At 34.0% G+C, this 26,336-nt stretch overlaps 2 protein-coding genes across 2 annotated transcripts; one reads left to right on the top strand and one right to left on the bottom strand.

Moving 5' to 3' along the window:
• The first annotated feature begins 3,315 nt into the window (after positions 1 to 3,315).
• On the top strand, positions 3,316 to 8,436 carry LOC135136612 (uncharacterized). Its single transcript, XM_064065976.1, has 2 exons — positions 3,316 to 7,272; positions 7,519 to 8,436. The coding sequence occupies exons 1-2, from the start codon at positions 3,316 to 3,318 to the stop codon at positions 8,434 to 8,436; spliced, it is 4,875 nt and encodes a 1,624-aa protein (XP_063922046.1).
• A 1,151-nt stretch (positions 8,437 to 9,587) lies between these two features.
• LOC135136255 (uncharacterized) lies at positions 9,588 to 25,389 on the bottom strand. Its single transcript, XM_064065453.1, has 5 exons — positions 25,153 to 25,389; positions 24,890 to 24,939; positions 24,579 to 24,836; positions 24,386 to 24,529; positions 9,588 to 11,810 (listed from the first exon to the last, which is right to left on the bottom strand). Exons 1-5 carry the CDS (start codon positions 25,252 to 25,254, stop codon positions 10,289 to 10,291), a joined length of 2,076 nt encoding a protein of 691 aa, XP_063921523.1. The 5' UTR covers positions 25,255 to 25,389; the 3' UTR covers positions 9,588 to 10,288.
• Between the last annotated feature and the right edge of the window lie 947 nt (positions 25,390 to 26,336).

Raw genomic sequence — 26,336 nt, 5'->3', positions numbered from 1 at the left:
TTTCTCGCACTTTTGTCACTTTTATAGTTTCAACTTTATGCTTCTTTTAAAATACCTGAAATTTAAATTTTTTTGAGAAAAAAGATAATCTAAGTCTATGGAGAATGTTGCAGAAGTATTCCTTGTAATAAATTAAGTACATATTTAATTCTCAATTTTATGAGATTTTCTCCCGGAAACCGTTGCTTCAGCATTCGAGGAATTCGATATATCCTGCGACATGCTCCATACACATAGATAATCTCTTTTCTCAAAAAAATTTAAATTTCAGGCATTTTAAAATAAGCACACAGTTGAGACATCAATAGTGACAAAAGTACGAAAAAATTAGTTGTTTCGTTAAGGTTAACCAAAAACTTTAACAACAAAACATGCAAATGTTTTGATGGTAAGTTCATTTTCAACGCATTAATTAAATTTTTGTTTCAGCCACGTCAAGAGCAGATTTCTCATAAAGGGATAAACTTTTCCGAAGATTATCCGAATATTTCAACGTAATATTTTATTTTCTTCAAAATATTCAAATAACTCACGTGAAATGATTTAAAATTCATGATTACAACAAATTTTGTATATAAAATGGAATTTGCATCCTTCAATAAACATAAATACAAAATTTTTAAAAAACCGGCCGAAAAATAAATGAGATATGAGCACTGAAAAGCTTAGGTGAAACAGCCGGCATAATTTAGCTGATTTTATTTCTTTTTCCAAACCGTCCAATTCACGTGCAAGCTGTTTTGCTCTATGTAATTATAATTAATTTTTAGACCTTTCCTGACTTGCTTATTAATTTTTTTTTTGTCCAATGCAATCTGAAAGTGTTTGTCTTTAGTCTTTTTTTTTAGTCTTTATATCCTTATTTTCTTGCTTTGAAGCGTCCTCGGTTGACAATTCCTCTACACTATTTGTATATATCTATCGTTTTCGTTTTAACTATTCCCGATACTAATATCATCTTTATCATTTTCTTCGTCATCGTTCTCGTTCATCATATTACTATAAACATATTGCCATGGCCATAATGATGAAAATTTCAAGAAATAATCAATATATATCAACAGCGCTACGCTGTCATCTTTTTGAACTAAATTTAGTTAGTTTAATTATTTTAATTACTTAGTTTACTCTGGGAGTGTAAATAATAATAAAACGTCGATTTTACTGTACGGAATCACCTTGTGAAGATTCCAAAAGACGGGTACTGGTATAGAGAATTAATTATTATTTTTGTTACAGTTTTATATACATCAACAAAAAAACGTCCTCAGGTTGGCACTCCACGAACAAGTTTCAACCCGTCCTCTTCTCGTCACAAAGGGAAGTAATAAAGACAGTTAAATCTACAATTCCAACTAGATGACGATTTTTATTGATCACATGTTATATTCACACAAGGAAGCATATTGAAGTTCTTTGTTGATTTCATCCACACTGTCTTCGTTTTCTTCGTTCTATACGAGTTGACTTCTCAAAACTCAATGGTTTTGCTAAATACAACAAGAATACGAAAACAAAACATAAACAGATAGTTAAACTAAAAAGTGCTTGGTAGAACTAGATATTCTGGGTCAACGAGCAAGTTAAACGATTCTCGCCTTTTGTACAGTTATCTAAAATCAAATTTTGTTTACAAAGTCGAATATTGAGACAATTTACAACTGTAAATTTCAAGGCAACTTAGTAGACTATAAAATGTTACTTCTGGACCATGGCATTTGGCGTGTTAAAAATCAGGGTTGAATCTTACAAATTTAGCTGTTTTCTCAAAAGCAAACAACCGAATAAGGCATAAAACCTCTCAAAAAGCATTAATTTTTTTATCCACCCCAAAAGTACCCAAATATCTGCAGACCACCAAAAATTGGGCACACGAAAAAACAAGGTAAAATTCTACAAAAAACTTAGAAAATGCCTTGTTTTTAAACACCCCAAAATGGCTTTCTATTTCTGGACCAGGTCATTTGGCGTCTTAAAAATCACGGCAGAATCCTACAAATTTAGCTGTTTGCCCAAAAGCAAACAACCGATAAAGGGCTAAAACCTCTCAAAAAGCATTAATTTTTATGCACCCCAAAAGTAGTCAAATATCTGTAGATGGCTTTTTATTTCTGGACCAAACCATTTGGCGCATGCAAAAAAAAAGGGAAAAACAACACCAAATCAAGGAGAGTTGGTACCGGGACATTTGGCGTTTTAAAAACTGGGGAGAATCTTACAAATTCCGCTGTTTCCTCAAAAGTAAACAATCGAAAAAGACCTAAAATCATCAATTTTTCTGCGCCCCAAAAATCTATAGACCATCAGAAATTGGACACATGATAAAACCATTTAAAACCTTACAAAATCCGTTGTTTTTAGACATCCCAAAATAGCTTTTTATTTCTGGACCAAGCCAATTGGCACATGCACAAATCATTGAAAAAGAGACAAAAAACTTATTCAAATTTATGAGGTTTTCGAACCCTCCAAATGGATTTTTATTCCTGGATCAGGACGTTAGAGCACTTACAAAATTTACCCCAAAATGGCTTTTCATTCATGGATCAGGATAATAACTGGTAAAATAAAATAAAAAATTGAACAGGTCTAAAATTGGAATAAAAAATATTGTTAAACAAAAATTAAAGAAATTAAAACTATATATCTCTGACTATATTACCAAGTTTGTCATCTAATAAGATGTTTCGTACATATGTTTATGGTTGCGAAAGATAGGCAAGCAGCAATTCCTGTCCACCCCCTTATTGCCTACCCTTAACTACCACCCGCCGATAATCCCCACCCACACAAGAAAGCCGCCCTCTGGGAGAGGAAAATTTAAAAAGATTTGTAACGAATTTTCATCGTTGGTCGCTAACCGTCGAAGTGAGAACATCTCGTGGCGGCCCGTTGTTATTGTTGTTTGTTGTTTCATTTTTCGTTGCTGCAAGAGGCCCCAGCGCCTTTTCTTCGTATCTACAAAAGGCCCAGGTGCCTTCAATCAAGGCCAATCGTCGAGGAAGATCGTTGCAATCAGGGTGAGTCCGTTGTCCATCTTCCTTATATTGTTGTTTGCTTATATGACTTGCGTCGTAAACATATGGTCCTTCGAGCCGGATAGTTTAATTAGCTCATGGTTTACAGTGTTTTGTTTCGTGGTACATTGCAAAAGCTGTTCATATATTTCGCGTGCACACTTTTGCGCTCATTTCTTTGTGCAGTAGAATTGGTTTTATTGGTAGGGTTGCTTGACCTTGAACGAGGGTGCTAACGGAAACGGAACACGTGTTCGTAAAATTTGCTTTGTGTTGAAAAAGATCTGTAAGATTTGTAATGGCTGTAAAACTGAAGGAGGCTAGAGCAATGCGAGCCCTTGCGTATAATCAAATGGTAGAGACCCACGACGTAGCCTCTTCCGCGTTAGTGCAAACTACGCTCAAGGGTTTATTTTCATTCCGGTACCAACGCGTTGAGGAAGTTGTACAGGATTTTCGAAAATATTACGCGGCGGTTATTTCTTGCCTATCTAGCTTAACCGAACCGGATTTTGAAAGCGAAGATGCGGTGAGGAAAGAATTTGATCGATTGTATTGTGAAACCGGAGTCGCATATGGCGAACTTTTTCCCGCGCCCTCGGCATTGAATACTCCCACTCCTAGTGATCATAGTCAAACGAGACAAAATAATATTCGTTTACCAAAAATCTCGTTGCGAAACTTCGACGGCGATTTTGTGAAATGGTACCCGTTCATTCAAACGTTTAATACGGCAATTCACAATAACGAATCCTTACCCCCCGTTGACAAATTTCAGTATTTGCTTAGTTGCCTGTCCGGTGAAGCATTAAATCTGATAAAGTCGTTAACATTATCAGAGGATAATTATCCGATAGCATATAAAATTCTAACCGATCGGTATGACGACAAACGCAAACTGGCAGCTCAATTTTTTCACGGGATTATGTCCATCCCAAAGCTAACAAGGGAGTCTGCAAAAGCACTTCGCTCAGTACTCGACAGTTTCAAAGAGCATCGCGGGGCTTTGGAAGCTTTAAAAATTGCTGACAATTTAGAAGATTTTTTGTGGTTTAGCATTCTGTTAGATAAGGTAGATGTGAATACTAGGAAGGCTTTTGAGGCCGAATGTCGGATTCAGAAGATTGATTTTCCAACTCGCGAGGATCTAGAAAACTTTATTGAATCGCATTGTAAAGTACTAGATTGTTGTCCGGATCCCACAGGAGTTGCTCGCCTGAAATCGTTTAATTTAAGTGGCCCTAAAAGTCACAACAAGGCGTCATTTGTTGTTACGTCGAACTCAGTAAAAAAATGTCCGCTTTGCACCGAAACTCACAACGTCGTAAAGTGTCCAACATTTGTACAAGCGTCGCCCTTTGATCGATATTCATTGATAAAACCTACTAGGACTTGTTTTAATTGCCTTAAAGAAGAACACGCGGTGAGTAAATGCCCATCAAAGGGGTGCTGCCGTGATTGTGGTGGACGACACCATACGTTATTGCATTTTAAATCACGTAAAACCTCGCAGGCGCCATCGGAACCTGATACCACGGAGGCAGATACAAACAGAACTCCGTCAGAGTCTCTCACTTCTTGCATTGTTCATTCACTTGTCAGTCCCTTGAGTTACAAAAAAAATATCTTGTTGGCGACCATAGTGTTGGAAATTCGCGATAGATGGGGAAATTTCCAAACTATGCGCGCTTTGTTGGATCCCGGTAGCCAGGCGTCTTTTATTGAGAGTGCCAGTCTCAATAAATTGGGTCTACTCAAAACCAGATCGACAGTATCGATTTCTGGAGTAGGCCAAATTATAACCAATGCATCATACATCACATCTACGCAGATACGGCCGCGTAAATCTCGGCGGCCGACTCTAGATTTAGAATTCCATGTACTTCCACGTATTTGCGGCAAGCTCCCGGCATTACCAATAGACCCATCACAATCTCAGTTCTCTCGGGAGCTGGATCTCGCGGATCCCAGCTGGTACAAACCGGGTTCCATTGATGTGTTGTTGGGGGCAGACGTATATTCGGCGATTGTCTGCAACCACATGGTGGACCACACCGCAACACCCGCCATGGTTAAAACTATATTTGGGTGGGCTTTGCTGGGTCCGATTCAATCCATGTCGTTACCATCTATGCAGGCATTACATGTATCGCTCCAGCCCTCATTGAACGACGAAGTACAAAATTTTTGGTCCGTCGAAGAAGTCCCATTCAGGACAATTGTTGCACCATCTGACTCACAAGCTGAGGCAATCTTTAGACAGAGTATTTTTCGAGACCCGGGTGGTAGATTTGGCGTCGCGCTCCCATTTAAAACCGACGTAGTACCTAGTTTTGTAGACTCTAAAGCTATAGCAGATAGACGACTTCTTGCTCTTGAACGTCGTTTAAGTAAACAACCCGACATTCGAGCACTGTATTTGGACTTCATGCGTGATTATTTGACGTCCAATCACATGTCTTTACTCACGGACGAATTCCCTGAGGGTGATTCGTTTTATATCCCTCATCATGGGATAATCAAACCCGAAGGGAATCTGAATAAGATTCGCGTAGTGTTCGAGGCCAGTTGCAAGGCGTCTAATAATATTTCCTTAAACGACACAATTCTCATTGGCCCCAAACTGCAGGCAGACATTGCCCAATTATTGTTAGTTTTTCGGATGAAACCGGTTGCCTTTACCTGCGAAATTCGTCAGATGTACAGACAAATCTTGATTGCTCCCGAACATCGACGTTTTCAATTAATCCGTTTTCGATTCGACGCGTCGGACCCAATCCAATCGTACCAGTTAAATACCGTTACGTATGGAGTTGCTTCTGCCCCTTTTTTGGCTATCCGGACCCTGCTGCACTTAGCAGACCTGGGCCACTTACAGTTCCCTTTGGCTTCCAAGGCATTGAGAGAAAATCTTTACGTCGACGATCTTGTCTGTTGTTCTGAGTCACTAGAAGAGGCAACGGAATTAAAGTCACAGTTAATTCAGTTATTGTCTTCGGCGTGTTTCGAGCTGAGAAAGTGGGCTAGCAATTGTGTGGAATTGTTGGAGGATATTCCCGAGGGCCACAAGCAACTACAACCGTCCAATTTTGATAAGGACTTGCGAGTCGCCTTAAAGGTACTAGGGTTACAATGGGATGCTGCATGTGATAACTTTTCATTCTCCGTAAAACCGAATGATTTACCTTGCACAAAAAGGAACATTCTGTCGGAAATTGCTCGGATCTATGATCCTCTCGGATTCTTATGTCCTGTCTCGTTTTTGGCAAAATATATTATACAGTTGCTCTGGAAGGCCGGTGTTGACTGGGATCAAGAGGTTCCGATACCGATTAGTCAATTGTGGAATAATCTAAAAGAGCAACTTCCCACTCTATCATCTGTAAAGATACCACGCCACGTACCACTCGTTGTCACATCGGACTGTCAGTTACATGGGTTTTGTGACGCATCGGAAAGAGGATACGGTTGTGTAATTTACCTGAGAACAATTACACAGGGCATACCAACAATTCGGTTGTTGATTGCGAAATCCAAAGTCGCGCCTTTGAAATGTGTCTCCATTCCTAGGCTGGAGTTGTGTGGAGCAGTACTGCTGGCCAAATTGATTGATTTTGTTAAAAAGGCACTGGAAAGCACAGTAAATTTCAGTCGCATATTTGCCTGGACGGATTCGTCTATCGTGTTGTCGTGGATCCGTTCTTCACCTAGTCGTTGGAAGGTGTTTGTAGCCAATAGAGTTTCTTACATTCACGATCGAGTACTACCTAGTTGGTGGAGGCACGTACCGACTTCCGATAACCCCGCTGACGTAACATCACGCGGGCTCTTGCCGGAGGATTTTGTCTCAAGCTCCTTATGGTGGGCGGGCCCGTCATTCTTGAAACTTCGCGAACAGTACTGGCCTCAAGAATCACCTGTTGGGTCAGTCGACACAGACTTAGAAATTCGCAAGATCGAGCTATTTGTTGCTCAAACCAAAGAGCCTACTATTGGTGAAACGTTGGTCTGTCGGTTTTCCTCGCTTAGGAAAATACAAAGAATTGTTGCTTACTGTCGGAGAGCGGTGCGAAAGGAGAAAGGTTCTTCATTGTCGCTGACGGCGGCAGAACTCTTTGAGTCACTTTTGTACCTCATAAGCGAGGTTCAAAAAACTGTCTTTGCCCAAGAATTGTCAAGGCTTCAAAGAAGAGAGCCCTGTTCTAAAAGATTGTTAAATTTGTCACCTTTTGTGGACGAGAAGGGAATTTTACGCGTAGGTGGGCGGCTTCGTCATTCAACTTTGCCGTCGGCTTCTAAATTTCCGGCCTTACTTCCGAGCAAACATCACCTTACAGATTTGTTAATTCGTCAAATTCATGAAGATAATTTTCATTGTGGCATAAATACAACCATGTACTTATCTCGTCAAATTGTATGGATTCTGTCCCCTCGGCGTACAGTTCGACGTGTGCTGTCCTCTTGCGTTCGGTGTTTTAAAGCTCACCCTTTATCTGCACAGCCAAAAATGGGCGATCTACCCGCCATGCGAGTATCCGAGGCAAAACCCTTTAGTTGCGTTGGTGTAGATTACGGTGGACCCTTTTCAGTCTCAGTTGCTAGGATTAGAGGGGCATCTGTGATAAAGGCGTATTTGTGCTTATTCATCTGCTTCGCCACCAAGGCGGTACACTTGGAAGTGGCATCTAGTTTGTCCACGGATGCATTTATCGCGGCACTTCGTCGTTTTGTTAGTCGCCGTGGTCGATGTACACACATATTTAGTGATTGTGGGACCAATTTTTCCGGGGCAAATCGCGAGTTTGTAAAGACGATGAGAACAGCGGCCGAATCACAGTTGATTCAATGGACTTTTAATCCCCCCGCGGCACCTCACTTTGGAGGCATTTGGGAGAGTGGGATTAAGTCGGTTAAGACCCATCTATCTAGAGTAGTTGGCACCCAGATCATGTCTCTAGAAGAGTTCAACACATTGATAATCCAAATTGAGGCAATGCTCAACTCGCGTCCTCTCTGTAATAACGATTTGGCTCCCTTAACCCCGGGTCATTTTCTTACCATGGAGCCACTCACATCGCCTCCAAACCCCGACCTATCTCATTTGAAAATTTCAAGGTTGTCTCGATGGCAACTAGTGCAGCATATGCAACAAGTATTTTGGCGTAGGTGGAAAAACGAGTACCTTCATAGCTTGTATCAGCGCGGCAAATGGGCAGTCTCTAAGCATGTAGACAATGTCGAAGTAGGTACGGTAGTCCTCATCAAGGACGATAATACGCCTCCCTTGCAATGGAGGATGGGTCGCATCGTGGAGTTATTCCCTGGAACTGACCATATCGTTCGCGTTGCCACGGTTAAAACCAGTCACGGGACGATGAAACGGCCCCTTGTCAAATTATGTCCGTTGCCCAACCAATAAAACCAATGTCGAATCTTTAAAACCTATTGTATATATATATTAGTTTTAGTTGTTCTTTTTTTTTGTCTTTTTCTTCCTTTCTGCTTAGTTAATTTTAGTATTTGTAGCTCATTGCAAGCGTAACTTGTAAATAAAATACTGGATCCGTATTTTGGTGGGCGGTATGTTTCGTACATATGTTTATGGTTGCGAAAGATAGGCAAGCAGCAATTCCTGTCCACCCCCTTATTGCCTACCCTTAACTACCACCCGCCGATAATCCCCACCCACACAAGAAAGCCGCCCTCTGGGATAGGAAAATTTAAAAAGATTTGTAACGAATTTTCATCGTTGTTCGCTAACCGTCGAAGTGAGAACATCTCGTGGCGGCCCGTTGTTATTGTTGTTTGTTGTTTCATTTTTCGTTGCTGCAAGAGGCCCCAGCGCCTTTTCTTCGTATCTACAAAAGGCCCAGGTGCCTTCAATCAAGACCAATCGTCGAGGAAGATCGTTGCAATCAGGGTGAGTCCGTTGTCCATCTTCCTTATATTGTTGTTTGCTTATATGACTTGCGTCGTAAACATAAGATTTGGTAAAATCTCTTAACGTCTGTAACATATTCTGGTTTCCCTAAATTTATCTCTACCAAATGTGCCCCATAAAATAATATACGTTAATCCCGATTCATTGATGAATATTGCTTATTTTCCATACTTCGTCTTCTTCGTTTACATGGATTGCTTTATCTGTTTTTTCATAATATCCTAGTTTAGACTAGCACAGTTAAGACACTGTTAAAAACCTAGTAAATTCTTCTTCTACAATCCGATCTATTTTTACAGCATTTCCTCTTTCACGACAGCTTATACCATTTATAGGTATGTATCTATCGAAGAGAATCATCGGCACGACCATCAATCCTGAATCCACAGGACAGGTCATTGTTGTTCGATATTACTGTAAGTCGATGGAAGACTCTCAAAACCGAGGAAAAAAATCAAAAACTATCTATTAAACCCATTTCAGAGACCCCGAATATTGTGCATTTCACTTCCTGACCAAGGTGGTTTGGGTAACAAAAGAACCTTTAAAACCCATCAGATCGGCTTCCAGTTACTAAAAGTCCAATATTAAAAAAAAAGGAGGCTTTTCATTTCTACTAAAACAATATAAACTTTGTAATTCATGTTTTATTATAACCATAACTATAGAAAATATATTTTCAAAACAAAACCAAAACCGAAATAAAACAGATTTAGGTGATCGAAACTAAAATCAACTTGCCCCTAACCTTAAAAATACACTTTGAATTAAGTATTACTAAACTTAAAAATATACTGAATTAAAACTAAAAATTAGCCGCAATTACATTTTTTTCTCTGCTATGTTACAAGACACGAATTGCTCTTTCGCAAAATAGATTAATGATTTCTTCACCCATAGTATCAACAGCTTTCGCAATGCGATTTTCTAGCGGTTCCCCTGGCGCAATGTTGAGATCATCTAGAACAGCCCTAATATCCTCCTTTCGGAGGCACATCACAGATGCTTTATTTTCAGAATCTACATGAATTCCCATAATAAGAGAAAGAGAAGGACGTGTACGACGATCATTAAAATATTTCGCCGTTGTGAAGACAGTGAAGTAGCGTTTTTCAAAAACTTGCTTTATTGCATCTTTTGCAGTATCTCGTTCACCATATTTTATTTCGGTTAAAGTCCCAGATTTATCATTATACATTATTGTATCAATTCTGGTTCTATAATTTGGGATGATTATTTCATTTCCAAAGAGAAATCCGTCGTGAGTACATGTCAATGTAATTATACTCTGTAATGTTGCCTCATTTAGTGGATGGATAATTTTTGACTCTTAAAGTAGACGGGTTACAGAATTTTGAAAATTTGCTAATTCTTGAGTGAACTCTGTTAATGAGCCATCTTTTTCACTGAGACTGACAAGTTTAGAAAATGATTTTGAACAATCCTTGGACAAATTTTTGTTAATACCATATTTAAAAAAAAAATAGTTTCGTAGCCTCTCTGTAAATTCCTCAATTAACTCGCCGTTAGGTATTTTGAGTTTTGAATCAGCATATGTTAAGTATCCAAGAGATATAAAAAACCTAACAATAATGTCTTGGTCACAACCCAAATTCGCATCATCTAATATCCCATGCAACGATTGCAGATCACTTAATTCTAACGGTTTCAGTTTCAAATCTCGCATATCTATCGCACTTTGTAGTAGGGTAGTCAACAAGTCACGCACGACAGCCTCTTGAAATAGGTTATCCATGTTCTCGATGTAACCAGATTGTTGCCAATAATTTTGCAAAGCATCTTCTCCCAGTTGTAAATTTTCCAGAAAACGCACAACCGATTGAGGATTATATAGTCGTTGCTTGTCCCCATTCCAGTATCCATTATATTTGGCTTTCGCTTTTGTCCTCAACCCCTCCTCTACTTTAAACCGATCAAATAGCATATCGACTTCATCTTCAGAAAACCCATAGTAATCCTGGCACAGATTGGGGGTTCCGAATTGTCGTCGTAACACGTTACCCAATACGCTGGAAATCGTCATACCAGCAATATCTAAAATTCCTGTCATAAACACTCCTTGAAAGAGTTCAGAAAATCGTTTTAAAGCATCTCCAATAGCTCCAATGGGGAATGAAACAACTTCCCTTAGGACTTTCAACTTGGCATCTACCAGATTGTACAATGCATTTGAAACAATCGAGTCATACTCGTCAACAAGCAGGAAAACTTTTTTTTTATGAAACTTATTCAGATAAACTGCCAAGTGTGCCAACCCCGCCTGTACTTTTATTTCTGGAATTCCATCGTAGGCACATTCGTTACACCATTGTCTGCAAACATCTTTTTCATCTTCTTCCAACGGTGACATTGTGGATTTGTAAAGGTACCTGTGTCGCTGAAAAGCCTCATGTATAGCTCGTCTACACACATTCACTGCATCAGATTGATTTCTGATGGGACGAGAACATTGAAAATTTAGTGTGATAATCGGATATTGTCCGAAATGAGTTGTTACAAAGTTCTTATTCCGCGGGTCCATAACTTTTAACTTGAACCTTGCTGACTTGAACAGTTTATAGTTGACCTTTTCTTCCAAAACCGTTGTTTTCTCTATTCCATTTTCATCTACTTCCAGTTCCAAGAATCGTTCAAGCATAGTTAAGTTTACAGATTTTCCAAACCGACGCGGTGCTGTACAAAGTATCACAGGAATGTTCGAATTAAGAATTGCAAGAATCAACCCACTTTTATCAACAAAGTTATCAGAATTCAGAACATTTTCAAAATCCGGTGAAAGGGTACATTTTCTCTTGATCGGATGGTCCCCCAAAGAAGAGTAACAATGTAACCTGTAACAATGATGAAAACCAAGAATTAATGTTGGTCACAATAAATAGCAAAATACAAACAAATTGGAAGCATGATAGACAGGCCAGAGGGATTTTAGCAATCGTTGCATTTTGAATTAACCCTTTAACTTATAATTTATCTGTAATAATTTCATAAGTTTGAGTAAGTATAATATGCAACTTTTACGGACATTGTGAGTCAATGGATTAATGGCAAAATTCAAAATAGAATTTGTAATAGCTCTTTATGCGCAAAAAAAGCAGCCATTGTGCAACGTATTGCATACAAGTTTTTTTGATACGGGTGATTCTGAAGATTCTTAAAATCAAAGGAATTATACGAATCTGATGAATCACCAAGAAGATAGAATAAATTTGATTCCTTGATTATATTAATGATTTTCTACGTTTTTTAAAAATTGTGATAACATAATGTCATTTTTAACACTAGTGGTAAAATGGAGGGCGTTTGACAACCCAAATTGTAAAAAATAAATTATAAATGTGGGCAATATCAAAGAAAGCAAGATTGTCGCGGAGTATGACACACTGTTAACAAACACACCAACAATTCAAAAAGTTTTAAATCTTTTATACAGAGCAGAAAAAATTAAACAGGTATACCCTTAGGTATAGAGGTAGCAAAGAATATTAATCAAGTAAGGTAAGTATGGCTATAGCGTAAAAATAAACTCCACAATTGCTGTGAGCTTGGTGGCTTGTACTCTAGCAGGTGTAAAAAACTAACATTTCTTTGTTGTCATTTTTTCTAATTTCTAATTCAGATAAATTTTCTAATAAATTAAAGAATGACAAATAAAGAAAGTAAAATTGTTGCAGAGTATTACACACCATTAAAAACAAGACAGCCATCTGAACTCCAACAATTTAAAAATAGTTACAAATCTTTTACTCTTGATAAAAAGCTAAATATACCAAAAAATATCAATCAAGTAACTCAAATGAGAAATCGTAATTTTGCTATTGAATATCTCAATTCGACTGTAAATAAAAAACTAACAAAGACAGAATTTTGCAAATCTAAAAATATTCCTAGAAATTCCCTAAATATGGGACTAAATTCAGTTGGAATTAAGATTGCATGTAAAACGAGAACAAATGAGAACAAACGGGAACAATCCGGGACAAAAGAGAACAAATCGGAACAATTGGGAACAAAAGAGAGAAAAAATAAAATAAAAAATAAAAAAATATTCGATAATGTAGAACATAAAGCAGGTAGTCGTAAAAATATAAGTTTAGATGAAGAAGCAGATAAATTAATTAGTAAATCTTTAGAAACTTTTCAGTCATAAATGGACAAACTAGTTTCATACATTCCCAACGATGAGAAAGAAAAATGGAAAAAAGATTTAAAACCTATTATTACTGAAATAGACAGATTAGAAGATGGAGCAAAAATAGTCGGTTGCAAGAAAAACAGCTAATTTATTCCTTGAACAATTAATTATGACAGACTGTGAACTAGAATCCGCTAATAATAAAATCGATGAATTGGAATATAAATTAGACAACTACAATAATTATGATCCTAAGAAATTAGCAGAATTAAGAAACCAAACAGTAGTAATACCATCAAACATCGATGATGTAAAGAAAAGAAGTCTGAAAATATTTGAAAGACATACTAAAAATATGAGAGCAATAAATGAAAAAACTCAAAAATTGTAAATTAAATGGAAAGTACTGTATTCAAGAATTTAAATATATTCAATGAAGAATATCCAAAATTCAGAAAAAAGTTTTCAAGTCTTATTCAACAAGTTCGTAAATTAAAAATTATTATATTTATTCTTACGTTTATTATCGTAATTGTTATTATTGTTTTCTTAATTTATTACTTCAACGCTAATAAAAAATAGTTCCATAAGCTAATGTATCTGTAGAATTAGGTAAACGGTATATTTTATCATCTTTCCAACTTAGAGACTTTTTCTTTACTTCTTCAGTAAAAATATCATGCTTATGACTCCTAATCACTCTCTGTCTATGGAAGTATTCAGTTTGATTGAATAAGCAATTTTTGTAATCTTCAAAACTTATTTCTTTCTTCAATACTGCTTTCTTGATACCTTTTATTTTTTTTTTGAAACACACGTTTCAGTTCTGTAACTGTACATTTTTGACCTTAAACCTATGTATTCTAATATCTTAATACCATTCAATTCATCTTTGAATTTCCCTATTACTTTCTTATTTTTATCAGAATATAATGGATGGTCCTTTGGATAATCAGATGTATCAAAACAGTCGGGATTGTTTTTCATAAATTCATAGAAATCAGCCATTTTAATCTCATATATGAAACTGTCGGTATCTCCATAAAGAAGTTTTATTTTTTCATTAAATTCTTTTTTAATTACATTGTAATGGAAGTTATACATTAATAATTTCGATAAATCTAATACGGCTTGCCCAATGTAAATTGGTTTATTAAACAATACTTTGGTTTTATAATTGTGAACTGCTGCCAGGTGTTTGCTAAATATAGTTCTGTGTTTAAAATTAGGTTTGTTTATCGCTTTTTGTAATTTTTCTTCATCACAATATAATTTAATATTTTGTTGGTTTCTAACAGATTGCATAGACTTACCATATGGTGCATTAACCATTAATTTCCAGAAATCTTTTTCAAAATCATTTTTCGCCTTCTGTCTTTGTTCAGTATTAAATTTTACATATGGTGCTATGAAATTTGACTGAGTAAATTTTATACCTCTGTGAACCTTTGTTATTCTAATACCTAAACTTTTGTAAAGTTTTAATGTTTTGTAATGAATTATATAATTTTTTTTATCATAGAAATGACAAAGTAGTTTTTCTACTTGAATTCTATTTTCCGGAGCCAAAGGCAAGTCATTGAATTTGTTATGAATAGCCAAGTCTATAGGGAATGCTAAATCAACTTCTAAAACATAACCCGTATCACTATCTGACAACAGTATACCGTCAACATTTTTAATTTCATCACAAGTCAACCATTTAAAGTTTTTTTCTGGTAATCTCTGAGATAAAGCCCATCCATATAGATTATTAGCATCTATATAGATAATCTGAGTATTTTCATCTGCCTGCGAATACCTGTTACTACACTGTGAAATACCTCCTCTAATTCCGTTTTCAAAAAACAAATACATTTCATAATCAGTTAATAATTCCAACTTCACTGAAGTATATTTGAGCATACAGTCCCAAGCTAACCCCGGAGTTGTATAATACCAAACAGGATCCAGTCCATAACTCTTTTCTAAACATAAATCTCTAAAATTTTCAAATACATCAGTTAATAGCAAAACATCTAGTTTTAAGTATAAATCATGCCATTCACCCAAGTTTTCAATTTTAAAATATTTCCATACTTTCACTGCATGTTTGAATTCTTCTTGAGAAATTCCTTCTTTTGTGAGCGAAGAATAAAATTTATCTATTGATGGAAGTTTTGTTTCAGAAAATTTCTCAAAAGAATCCATGTATTCATAGGGATATATTCCTTTTCTAATTATCTTGCTTTTTTCTTTCCTAAATAACACATCTAATTCATGATTTGAAAAGTATTTAATTATTTCTCTCAGCTGACTTGATTCCAGATTAGATGACAAATTGTCTAGGCTACTTGCTAAAAATCTAAATGAATCGATAAATCTCAGTTCGATATATCCATTATCATCCATTCTTAAAATTTTACTGAAAGAAATATATTTCTCTTCGTTATTAGGTATTAATTTCAATTGACTTTATCTTCTCCTAGATTTTTTTATAAACAAATGACAATCGTAAGCGCTTAAATTATGAAACAAAATTGGAATAAACAATGGTTGTCTATATTTCAAATTGCATTTTCTACAAGCAGCTCCTCTATATTTTCCAGTGTAGTGATCATGATCTCTTACTTTTGGGTTTTCTATAGAAAACACATTTTCACAAAGATAACAAATTTTTGTTTTTTTATATTCTTCTAGTTCGATATCTTTTATGGGTTTATTTTCTTTTAATAACTTATATATTGTTCTGGCATATTCAGTTATTCTTTTTATAAAACATTTATCACTTTCCTCTCCTCTGTAAATTTCCAATGGGTTATCAATATTATTATAAGCACTCTTAATGTATAATCCATAACCACAGGGAATATGAAATTGTGTTTTATGAGTATATGATGATTCAGGATTTGGTTCGCATGTATGAATAGGTTTCAGAATAGATTCAAAATCAGAATAAATTACATACGGATGTCTTAACATTCTTTGAATATTTTTAAATTTTAATATATTATCTTCAGGCATGTTCGGAACACATGGTTCATTACTAAAGCACACATTTTGATGTTTCTTCAAAGCATCTTCAGTTCTAGCGGAGTAGTTTAAACATCTTCTACAGAAATGTTTTTTGTTTCTATTTACTTCCAACTGATCATTCAACAATCGACTCAAATTCTTGATCCAACAATAATGATTTTTATCTTTATTTCCAAAGTATAGTAAGTCGATATTCATTTCATATATTTGCTTATTATTATGATACAAAGGATAAAATATTTGTTCTTCGTAACTAAACACGGTAACATTAATTTTATTATGTGATTCAAATTTCGGTATGTCCTGGATTTTGACAGGAAAATGTATTCCTTCAAAATTTAATTCATTTATATATTCCGGCTTATTATAATGATTCAGTCTATCTATGTGTTCTTTTGCTTGATGTAAACATGATATTACGCTGTACATAAAGCATTTATTATCGTTGTTTTTAACATTAACGCAAGCTTTTTTATCTTTAATCCACTTGGGTAATTCTACATATGAATTTCCGCTTAACGGTGTATATTTGTTTATATTAATGCGCAAATAATTTATATTTTTCAAAGTCCATCCAGATCCCTTATCTTGCAATTCATCACATCTTGATATAAATAAATCCTTTTGTTCATCCCAATATTCCTCCAGATCATCTTGTTCTCTTCGTATAACATTCGGTAACTGAAATTTATGTATCATTATAAAGTCTTCATTTTCCAGTTTCATAAACTCGCATTCCATCTCTAAATTGATTTTAATATTTTTATGGAGATTTAAAGCATTTATAACTACTTTAATAGCCTTTTCTTTTATCATATCCATATATGTTTCTATATCTATACCTTCTTCTAGATTATTATGCTGATAGGTTAATAATCTTCCTTTAAAAGCAACCTGAACTAAAATAAAATCTGGCTCTGGATTATGTCTTGCTTTATGCAACTGCATTCGACTTTCCTTAATATATTTTCCACATTCATCACACTTGATCTTTTTTACTCTTTCTTTTTTCGGTTTAGTAAATATGCCATCATTAAACGGAAATATTTCCAAGCTCTTTTTGTTTTCTCTTGTTATTTTTAATTGCTCTTCAGCATGAATAATCTCGTTTACCAATTCTGCCTTATTGTATCTTTTAATGTATCTTATACCTAAAGATTTTGCCATATTACGTAATTCAAGCAAACGACGACTATTCAAATCATGTTTTAATTTATGCAAATGTATTCGAGTTTCCTCGATATATGTTCCACATATATCACATTTGATCTTCTTTACTCTATTTTTTTTTGGTTTAGCAAATATATCGTCATCAAACTGAAATGTTTTTAGGTTCTTTTTGTTTTCTTTCTCTTTATGTAGCTGCATTCGGGTGCTTTTGATATATTTTCCACATATGTCACACTCGATTTTCTTAACTCTCTTTTCCTTTGGTTTAGCAAATAAATCATCATCAAATGAAAATATTTCTGAATTCGCTTCGCTCATTATTTTGTTTTCGTTTTTTATTTTCTCATGTAATTGCTCTTCAGCTTTAATAATAGCTTTAATTAAGTCTGCTTTATTATATTTTCTAATATATTTGATGTCTAATGATTTTGCAATATTAAACAGATCAGATAAACGTAGATTACTCAAGTTCCTTCGTTCCATTTATTATAGAAAAAAATCTAACAAACAATTTTTAGCAAATAAATAAATTCAATCCATTTTTATGCAAATCTGTTTTTATATGCCTTTTAAAATTAGTTCTAGTGTAATATCTACCACAAACACATAACAAACGAGTAGAATTAACTGCTTTTTTACATTGTTTACATGTTTTTTCATATTTATTTCTATAGTTATAAAAATCACCTGGACATTTTGGTTCTAAACAAACCGAGCAACGACTAGTCATTTATTAGAAAATTTATTCATCAAAGACTTCAAGATTAGGAAAGTGTATTTTAAGAAAACCTAATTTTGCCAAGTTTAATACATATATTGTTTTCATACATTTTAAATTGATTATGCATATTTTTAAATACTAATCGTTCAAAGTCATTATTTGGTTTGCTTCTCATATCGTTAAACTTTTTTTGAAACAGTTGCCATGCTTCTTGGTCATCGTTATGTAAGCGATTCATTTAATTTATTACATTTTTTTTCACAAGAAATTATCCATAAACTGTTTAGGTAAAATTGTGAGAAGCCTCGAGATTCAAAAAATATGTGTTGTATATGGAGGTGATCAATTTAATGTTTATTTAATTAGTTGTCGAAAAAAATAATACTTGTAATCAAAGCGATCTAGTGCAATATACGAGGCAATATGAGACCTACGTATTACAAAAGTCTACATAAAATGAATGAAAAGCTAGATATCAACCTAGGTTCAAGGGAAAAGACAGCAATTATTTTAGAACATAATATAAATAAAGCTATTAGAAATAATTATATGAAGAAGACAAACAAAATATAGAAAAAAAATCAGGATTATTTTCTTTAATTTTATAATCCAAGAAAGAAGAAGCAAAAAAAGTGTCCATCAGAAGTATTTCCCCCAATAAGAAAGCATGGCAAATATAAAAATTTGAATTGGAGCATTTGAAAAACCATAATTAAAACTGAGAGATTTATTATACATGGGATTGGTATATGAAGCGTAGTAATTATTTTGAAACAGCTATAACACAGGAAGACAAATATAATCACTCAGTAATCAGTGTTGCCAACCGTGGGAATTTTTTTGGCTTATTTAGCTGAATTTCATACAAAATATATTCGTTTAAAGATGATTTTCAATAAAAAATTCCCACGGTTGGCAACACTGTCAGTAATTTAAAATAAATTAAATGATTGACATTAATAATACTATTATTTGTTGTAATATTGAGTTACACGAGAGAGATAAAGGACGCGATTTTAAGAATTTTTCAAAAGATAACGAAATTACATATGAAGAAATAGAGTAGATGGAATGAATGAATATATACAAAATGATTAAAAATTTTAAAGAATTAATAATGATGTTGAGTAACAATAAGGCAAAAAAAAGTTATGAAATATTATTTTAATTAAAAGAGTTGGTAGATAAATAGGAAAATTACGGTAACGAATATAATCTTTTAAAGCAATATAAAATTAATTCTAATGCATTAAACCAGTTTGAGTTTATAAATACAAATAACTAGTCCTATAAAATTAATTTGAGTACGTGGTTTACCGATCTATGGTTTCCGTTATTCAAAAGAAAAATATAATAATAACAAATGATCTTTTATGCTTTATACAATATGGAATTTCAGTGGAGGATGGCTATCTCCCACTGAATTTACACGATATTAAGAAAGATTTAAAGAAAATTTTAGGAAATTATAAAATACAATACCAAATAATAAATTATGATAATATTAAAAATGAATTATCATATTATAAAAAAAATAATAACAAAAGATATTATATAGGTTTCACCAAATAATTTAAATAAAACAATAAGGATTTTATTGGGTGTTGGTAATTTTAAATCCCTAATTATATAAAAATTATTAAATACAAATACAAAAACAGCTCAAGAAACTAGAGAATACTATAATATTACTTTGGAAGAAATATTTTATTCATATTTGGAATACACTAAAGGCTTTTATTTGAATATAGAAAAATCACTCCATAAAGATAATCAGATAAAGCAAATTGAAACGATAATCTGAAATTAAGAGAGATTGTCATGTTTTTAGTCCGCATAAATCCAAGTGTGGGAAAGACATGTTTTCATGATAATTTAATCGATGATGACAACGTAAACAGATAACTCATCTTTTGATAATAATCTAGGCAAAATAAATTGTTGTACAAAAATGCAACTTTTCCAGACGTGTTCGAGGTCACTTGTATAAAATCATGAACAAAGCAATTTAGCAGATTATTTTTAAATAACGCTGTTACAAAGTTGTCATTTTTTAGTTTTGTGATTCTAAGTCTTAAATTAATTAGACTATTTACATATTAATTTTTGGAACGCAACCAACTTTAGGGGATTTATTTTCTACCCCAGCTACTTATACCGTTAACTTTACTGTTGAGTTTTAAATTGGTAATCTGAAAATAGTTTAATGAAATACCTGGGCTGAGTATGTTTTGCGTGGCTGTGATAATTACAACCTAAACCTACCTACCTACCCAGCGTCATTTCTATCCAAACATTCCCTAATGTAAATTTTGAAAATTCTTGGTTGTAAGTTGCTGTAGGTATGTACGTTCTTTTTGGGAAAATCTTGTGAGAAATTACTGGATGACAAGTGCCAAGTCAAATAATAAACGTTTTTATAAACTGAATATAGGTAGGTATGCCCCTTTAATTATTCTATTAATTGCTATCATGTTTTATTGTTTTGGGCGTGAAAACAACGTTTCTTCTCTTAAAAATTACCGTTAAAAATTACCGGAAAGCAGACGACTTATATTTAACTTATAAACTTATAATACTATCAGAGATAACTTCGAGATGTGCAACTGTGTGTAAATTTTTACTCCTAACAACTTAGCTGGGCGATTGTAATCTCAAGTGAAAGCAGATGGCGCTGTTAGCGTCTTACCGCGAAGATTTTGAAATTTGATTGCTCTGATTGCGTTAATTTCTCTATCGTTTGCACTGAACATCAATATCTCACTTCGGTTCAACGTCATTGCAATTGAGCTCAACAGTGAAATGACTTTAAACGGAAGTAACATATCTGATGTTCAGTACACAAAAAAAAAATTATCGACCGAAAGAGCGTCGCGCGCCATCCTGGTCTAGATGGCGCTAACCATATTATCGTTTTGTTTATAAAATTTTATTATAAAAATGTGTAATCACAAAATAAAAAAACCTCAAATTTAGTAAGTTGTGTAACAAAAACAAATTATACTTTAAAAAACTTTAACGTTCACACCGTTACTACGAAACAATAATGACATTATTGGTTGCCTACCGTTGAATACAACAAACAATTTCTACAACGGGAAAAACGAGTTATAGCGTGTTTTGAGGGATGTTTATAGACCATACCAACGCTCGAGCATCGACCGTCTTTTATTTAATGAAAACGAATAACTAAAAATTGTACAATTTTGATTTTTTTCAAAAATTTCGAAGTCTAGGATAAAAATTCAAAACGGATTCATGTTTCAGTTCTTCGATTTTCTAAATTTTCCATTCAGTTTTTCGAATTTTCAATTATAATCGAAATAGTCCAAAATCGAAAAACCGAAAAATTAATAAAACTGATAAATCGAAAAATGTAAAATTTAATAGGCGAAAATTAAAAAATTAAAAACAGGAGATATAGAAAACTGTGACAATTTAAGAAACCAAAGAATTGAAGAATCAAAAAATTAAAAAATTGAAGAGTCGAAAAACTAAGATATCAAAAAATTGAAAAATCGGGAAATCGAAAACTCGAAAAATTGAAGAATCAAAAACCTGAAAAATCGAAAAATCGAAAAACTGAAAATCGAAAAACTTGAAAAACCGAAAATACGAAAACCGAAAAATCGAAAAACAAAGTATTTGAAACATCGAGAAACTGAGGAATGGAAAAACGGAAAAATAAAAAAAAATCGAAAATTCGATGAATCAAATACTCGAAAGAAAATCCGAGAAATCGGAAAATCGAAAATTCAAAAATTGAAAAATAAATCGAAAAACGAAATTTCCTAAATCGAAGAATCTAAATATCTAAAAACGGTAACAAAATTCTCAACACTGAAATTTAGAAAAAGTGAAAGTCGAAACAATGAAAAAAAAACAGTAGCCCAAGTGAAAAAAATCGAAAATTGAAACATCGAATTTTCAATTTGTTTCCTTTTCGATTTCTCGATTTCCAATACATATTTCAGTTCTTCGATATTTCAAATTTTCGATTTTTGATTTTTTGAATTTCGATTTTTCAAATTTTCCATTCTTCAGTTTTTAGATTTTCCAATTTGTTTGTTTTCCATTTTCAATGTTTCCATTCTTCCCTTTTTCGATTTTTCAATTATTTTACTCGAAACTGAAAAGTCGAGAAGACAAAAAATGGGAAATTGATAAATCTAAAAATCGAAATGGTCCAAAATCAAAAAATTAAAATCTGAATAAAAAAAATCGAAACCCCGAAATCTCGATAAATCGAAAAATGTAAAATTTAATACACGAAAATTAAAAAAAAAAGGAGAGATAGAAAAATCTAATGTTTGAATAAATAAAAAAATTGAATAATCGAATAATCGAGGAGTCGAGAAGGCCGAAACATCAAAAAATTGAGTAATGGGAAAATCAAAATATCGAAAAATCTACAAATCGAATGTCGGAAAATTGAAAATTTAGAAACGCCCAGCATTAAAAGATTGGCAATTAAAAAAATTTAAAAATCAAAAAATAAAAAAAACGAGAAATGAAAATTTTCAAAAAACGAGAAATTGAATCTAAAAATTGAAAAATCCCAAAAATCAAATACTGAAAAATTAAGTCATTGAAAAACTGGACACTCGGGAAATCGAAAAATCGAAAACTCGAAAAACTGAAGAATCAAAAACCTGAAAAATCGAAAAACGAAAAATCGAAAAGCAAAGTATTTGAAACATCGAGAACCTGAAGAATGGAAAAACGGAAAAAAAACGAAAATTCGATGAATCAAATATGTACTCGAAAAAACGAAAATCCGAGAAATCGGAAAACCGAAATTTCGAAAATCCAAAAATCGAAAAATAAATGGAAAAGCGAAATTTCAAAAATTGAAGAATCGAAATATCTAACAAAGCCAAAACGGTAAAAAAAATCTCCAAATTTTATAGAAATTTAGAAAAAATGAGAAGTCGAAACAATGAAAAAAAAAAACAGTAGCCCAAGTTAAAAAAAACTGAAAATTGAAACATGGAATTTTCGATTTGTTTCCTTTTCGATTTCTCGATTTTCAATACATATTTCAGTTCTTCGATATTTCAAATTTTCGATTTTTGATTTTTTGAATTTCGATTTTTCAAATTTCCCATTCTTCAGTTTTTAGATTTTTCAATTTGTTAGTTTTCCATTTTCAATTTTTCCAGTCTTTCGTTTTTCGATTTTTCAATTATTTTACTTATTGATTTTTCGATTTCTCGAGTTTTCGATACTGGAAATTGAAAAGTCGAGAAGACAAAAATTGGAAAATCGATAAATTTAAAAATCGAAATGGCCCAAAATCGAAAAATTAAAATCTGAATAAAAAAAATTGAAACGCCGAAATCTCGATAAATCGAGAAATCGAAAAATGTAAAATTTAATAGACGAACAATTAAAAAAAAGGCGAGATAGAAAAATCTAATAATTGAAGATATAAAAAAATTGACTAATCGAGGACTCGAGAAAGCCGAAACATCGAAAAATTGAGAAATGGGAAATTTAGAAACGCCCAGCATTAAAATATTGACAATTAAAAAAATTTAAAAATCGAAAAATAGAAAAAACGAGAAATGAAAAATTTCAAAAAACGAGAAATTGAATCTAAAAATTGAAAAATCCCAAAAGTGAAACATTGAAAAATTAAGTCATTGAAAAACTGGACAATCGAGGAATTGAAAAATCGAAAAATTGATAACATGAAACTTGGAAATAGAGAAATCGAAACATGGAAAACTTGAAAATTCTAAAATTTATAAAAACGAAAAATTGAACAGTTTAATGTTTTCAAAAAATCTCTTAAATCTAGCATAAAAATTCAAAACAAATCATGTTACTTTAAACCCTAAAGGATGTTTTTAAGCGCATGCGCTTTTGAACTTTCAAACTTAAATTGGAAAATGTTACATAATTTTGACTTTTTTTTTTTCAAAAAACTGGATGTCTAGGTAAAAACTCAAGATGGATTCATAAACCACAAGTGCAAGAGTACCTTATTTTTTCAAATTTAAAAAATATTTGCCAATGTAGACTTTGGAGATGACTTTATCTTATTGTTGGTGGGATGATTAAACGTCAGACAAACAGACGGAAACGAGGACATATTTTTTGTACTCTAGGAATCATGAAACGTCGAGAAAACATAAAAGTAGTTGAGAAGTAAAAATGACTTGTTTCATAGTTAATATTATCTTGCAAAAATTGCCCACATTTTATCTTCGGTCTTATCCATGCCGTACGCCAGCGCCGCCGCCGTGGGCTCGTTAATCACCCTCAAAACATTCAAACCAGAAATCTGCCCCGCATCCTTTGTGGCTTGACGTTGCGAATCGTTAAAATACGCCGGAACTGTAATAACAGCATTCTTTACTTACGTGTTCAAGTAGGATTCAGCTGTCTCCTTCATTTTCGTCAGTACGAGAGCCCCGATTTGACTCGGCGAGTACATTTTTCCGTCGCTTCCTTGCACCCACGCGTCCCCATTTGTCGCTTTCACGATTTTGTAAGACACATTATTCCTGTAAACAACATCTCACCACAGTGTAACAAACAACTGATAAAATTTACGTGTCTTTCTTGACTTCGTTGTCGTCGAATCTTCTCCCGATCAGACGCTTCATGGCATAAAACGTGTTGGCTGAGTTGGTGACGGCCTGTCTTTTTGCTGGCATGCCCACCAACCTCTCCCCGTCTTTACTAAACGCGACGATCGACGGAGTCGTTCGAGAACCCTCAGAATTTTCGATTACTTTCGCCTGTTTGCCTTCCATGACAGCAACGCAGGAGTTTGTGGTGCCCAAGTCGATGCCCTTGACGCCTTCGGATCTAAAACCATCGTTTAGTGGGTTTTCAATTCAAACAAGTGTGACTATACTTACTTGAAACGGGTTTGGATGTCATATTTGGGGTGTAGAGAAAACGAAGAGGTCTGAAAATGAGATTTTTTACAACGTGAATATCGACATCGCCGGCGACATAACCTCACTTTCGGGAAAAAAATTCAGAACGGAATTTGAGGGTTTAATTCGGGGTTGTCGGTGCAAATAGTGACTCGAGAGTAAAAATAGACAACTTTTCAAGTTTAAAGTGCAATGTTAGAGTGGGTAATTTTAACTTAAGGTTGTTTAATAGTTGAACTCACGTTGTTGGTTAAATGGCTGAAATTCCTTTTGCCGGTGATGTCGAAACTCAACTTGGAACACTCGACGGCTTTACGACTGAAAATACGGACCGCGGACAACATTTTTTTCGAAATTCGGGTGGAATTTGCCGACGAAAGAGCTGTGAGCACTTTGAACTTCACGTGCGTCGAAGTAGAAGCAGCTTGCAACACGAAAGGGTACAGCTGGTGGGAGTGCGCAGAACATTATTTTGGTTTGGTCTTCCAAATATCGTGTAAGCAGTGGCAGCGGCGATGAAAATTTAAAAAAATGCTGGATGTAATCCGAGGGGTATTCAAAATACTTAATAAAAATTAATAATTGGTGTTAATTTAAATATCAATTTTAAACGAATTTAAAGATTTGTTAATGCTGTATTATGATGTATGAGTTGAATAAAAGTGTTGTTTAAAACAGAAAATACCAACTAACGTCAAAATCACGTATTTACTTCCAGTCGCTAGAGGCTCTATAAACAGGGCCGCCGTAAGCGGGGGTGCAAGGCGTGCACCGCACGCGGGCGCTGCCAAAGGGGGGCGGCAAATTGACACGCAAAGCAGCACTTTTCAAAATTCCCAAAATAATATAAAAAAATGTACCACTCGAAAAAAGGGTTTATTGAGACTTTGGGAGAAAGCAAAGAAAGAAATATTGTTTAGGTCATCCAGTCATCGATAAATCAATAAACATCTGTTTTTTATAGTGCATGGTAAATGTTACATTTTCGGAAGCGGCCACTGACCCTTTTGGGTATCTTTACCTGGTTTGTAAATAGCACTGTAATTTTAGTACTTCTGTAACCGTCCTACATTAAACACCAAAACCGAACGCTGTCCATTATTTCAATTATAACAAACAAAGGTCCTTCGAGCAATATCAAGCTACAATTCGGAAGACCATACATGGTCGTATCAACCGGATTACAAAAAACGTTGGTACTACGATTCGGATTGTACGAAACATTGGCACTTCAAGCCGGAACGGTGAGCAAACTTGTAGATCGGTAAAGCGTAAAGGAATAAGTTTCCAGAATTGCGGGTGTTGTTTGTCGGAACGTCAAGGGGGATGTTAGCAATAAATGAAATTATTTTAGTAATTTACAGAAAGGTGTTAAAGAACATTGCTCCAAAAATTAGTTGGTGTCCGAGCTGGCAAATGCAACATA

Source organism: Zophobas morio, unplaced genomic scaffold (assembly GCF_036711695.1).
Source record: "Zophobas morio isolate AGI-343-1 ecotype UQ-CSIRO unplaced genomic scaffold, CSIRO_AGI_Zmor_V1 ptg000026l, whole genome shotgun sequence".
NCBI classification, from domain to species: Eukaryota; Metazoa; Arthropoda; class Insecta; order Coleoptera; family Tenebrionidae; genus Zophobas; species Zophobas morio.
Note: the sequence above shows the minus strand (reverse complement) of the source record. Positions and strands in the feature narration are given on the sequence as shown.

Coding starts and splice junctions, on each gene's coding strand:
- LOC135136612 (XM_064065976.1), top strand. CDS start 3,316: ATGGCTGTAAAACTGAAGGAGGCTAGAGCAATGCGAGCCCTTGCGTAT. Junction 7,273..7,518: donor ACGAGAAGGGAATTTTACGC/GTAGGTGGGCGG, acceptor TTATCTGCACAG/CCAAAAATGGGCGATCTACC.
- LOC135136255 (XM_064065453.1), bottom strand. CDS start 25,254: ATGTTGTCCGCGGTCCGTATTTTCAGTCGTAAAGCCGTCGAGTGTTCC. Junction 24,940..25,152: donor TCAGCCATTTAACCAACAAC/GTGAGTTCAACT, acceptor TCTCATTTTCAG/ACCTCTTCGTTTTCTCTACA. Junction 24,530..24,578: donor AACGAAGTCAAGAAAGACAC/GTAAATTTTATC, acceptor TGTTGTTTACAG/GAATAATGTGTCTTACAAAA.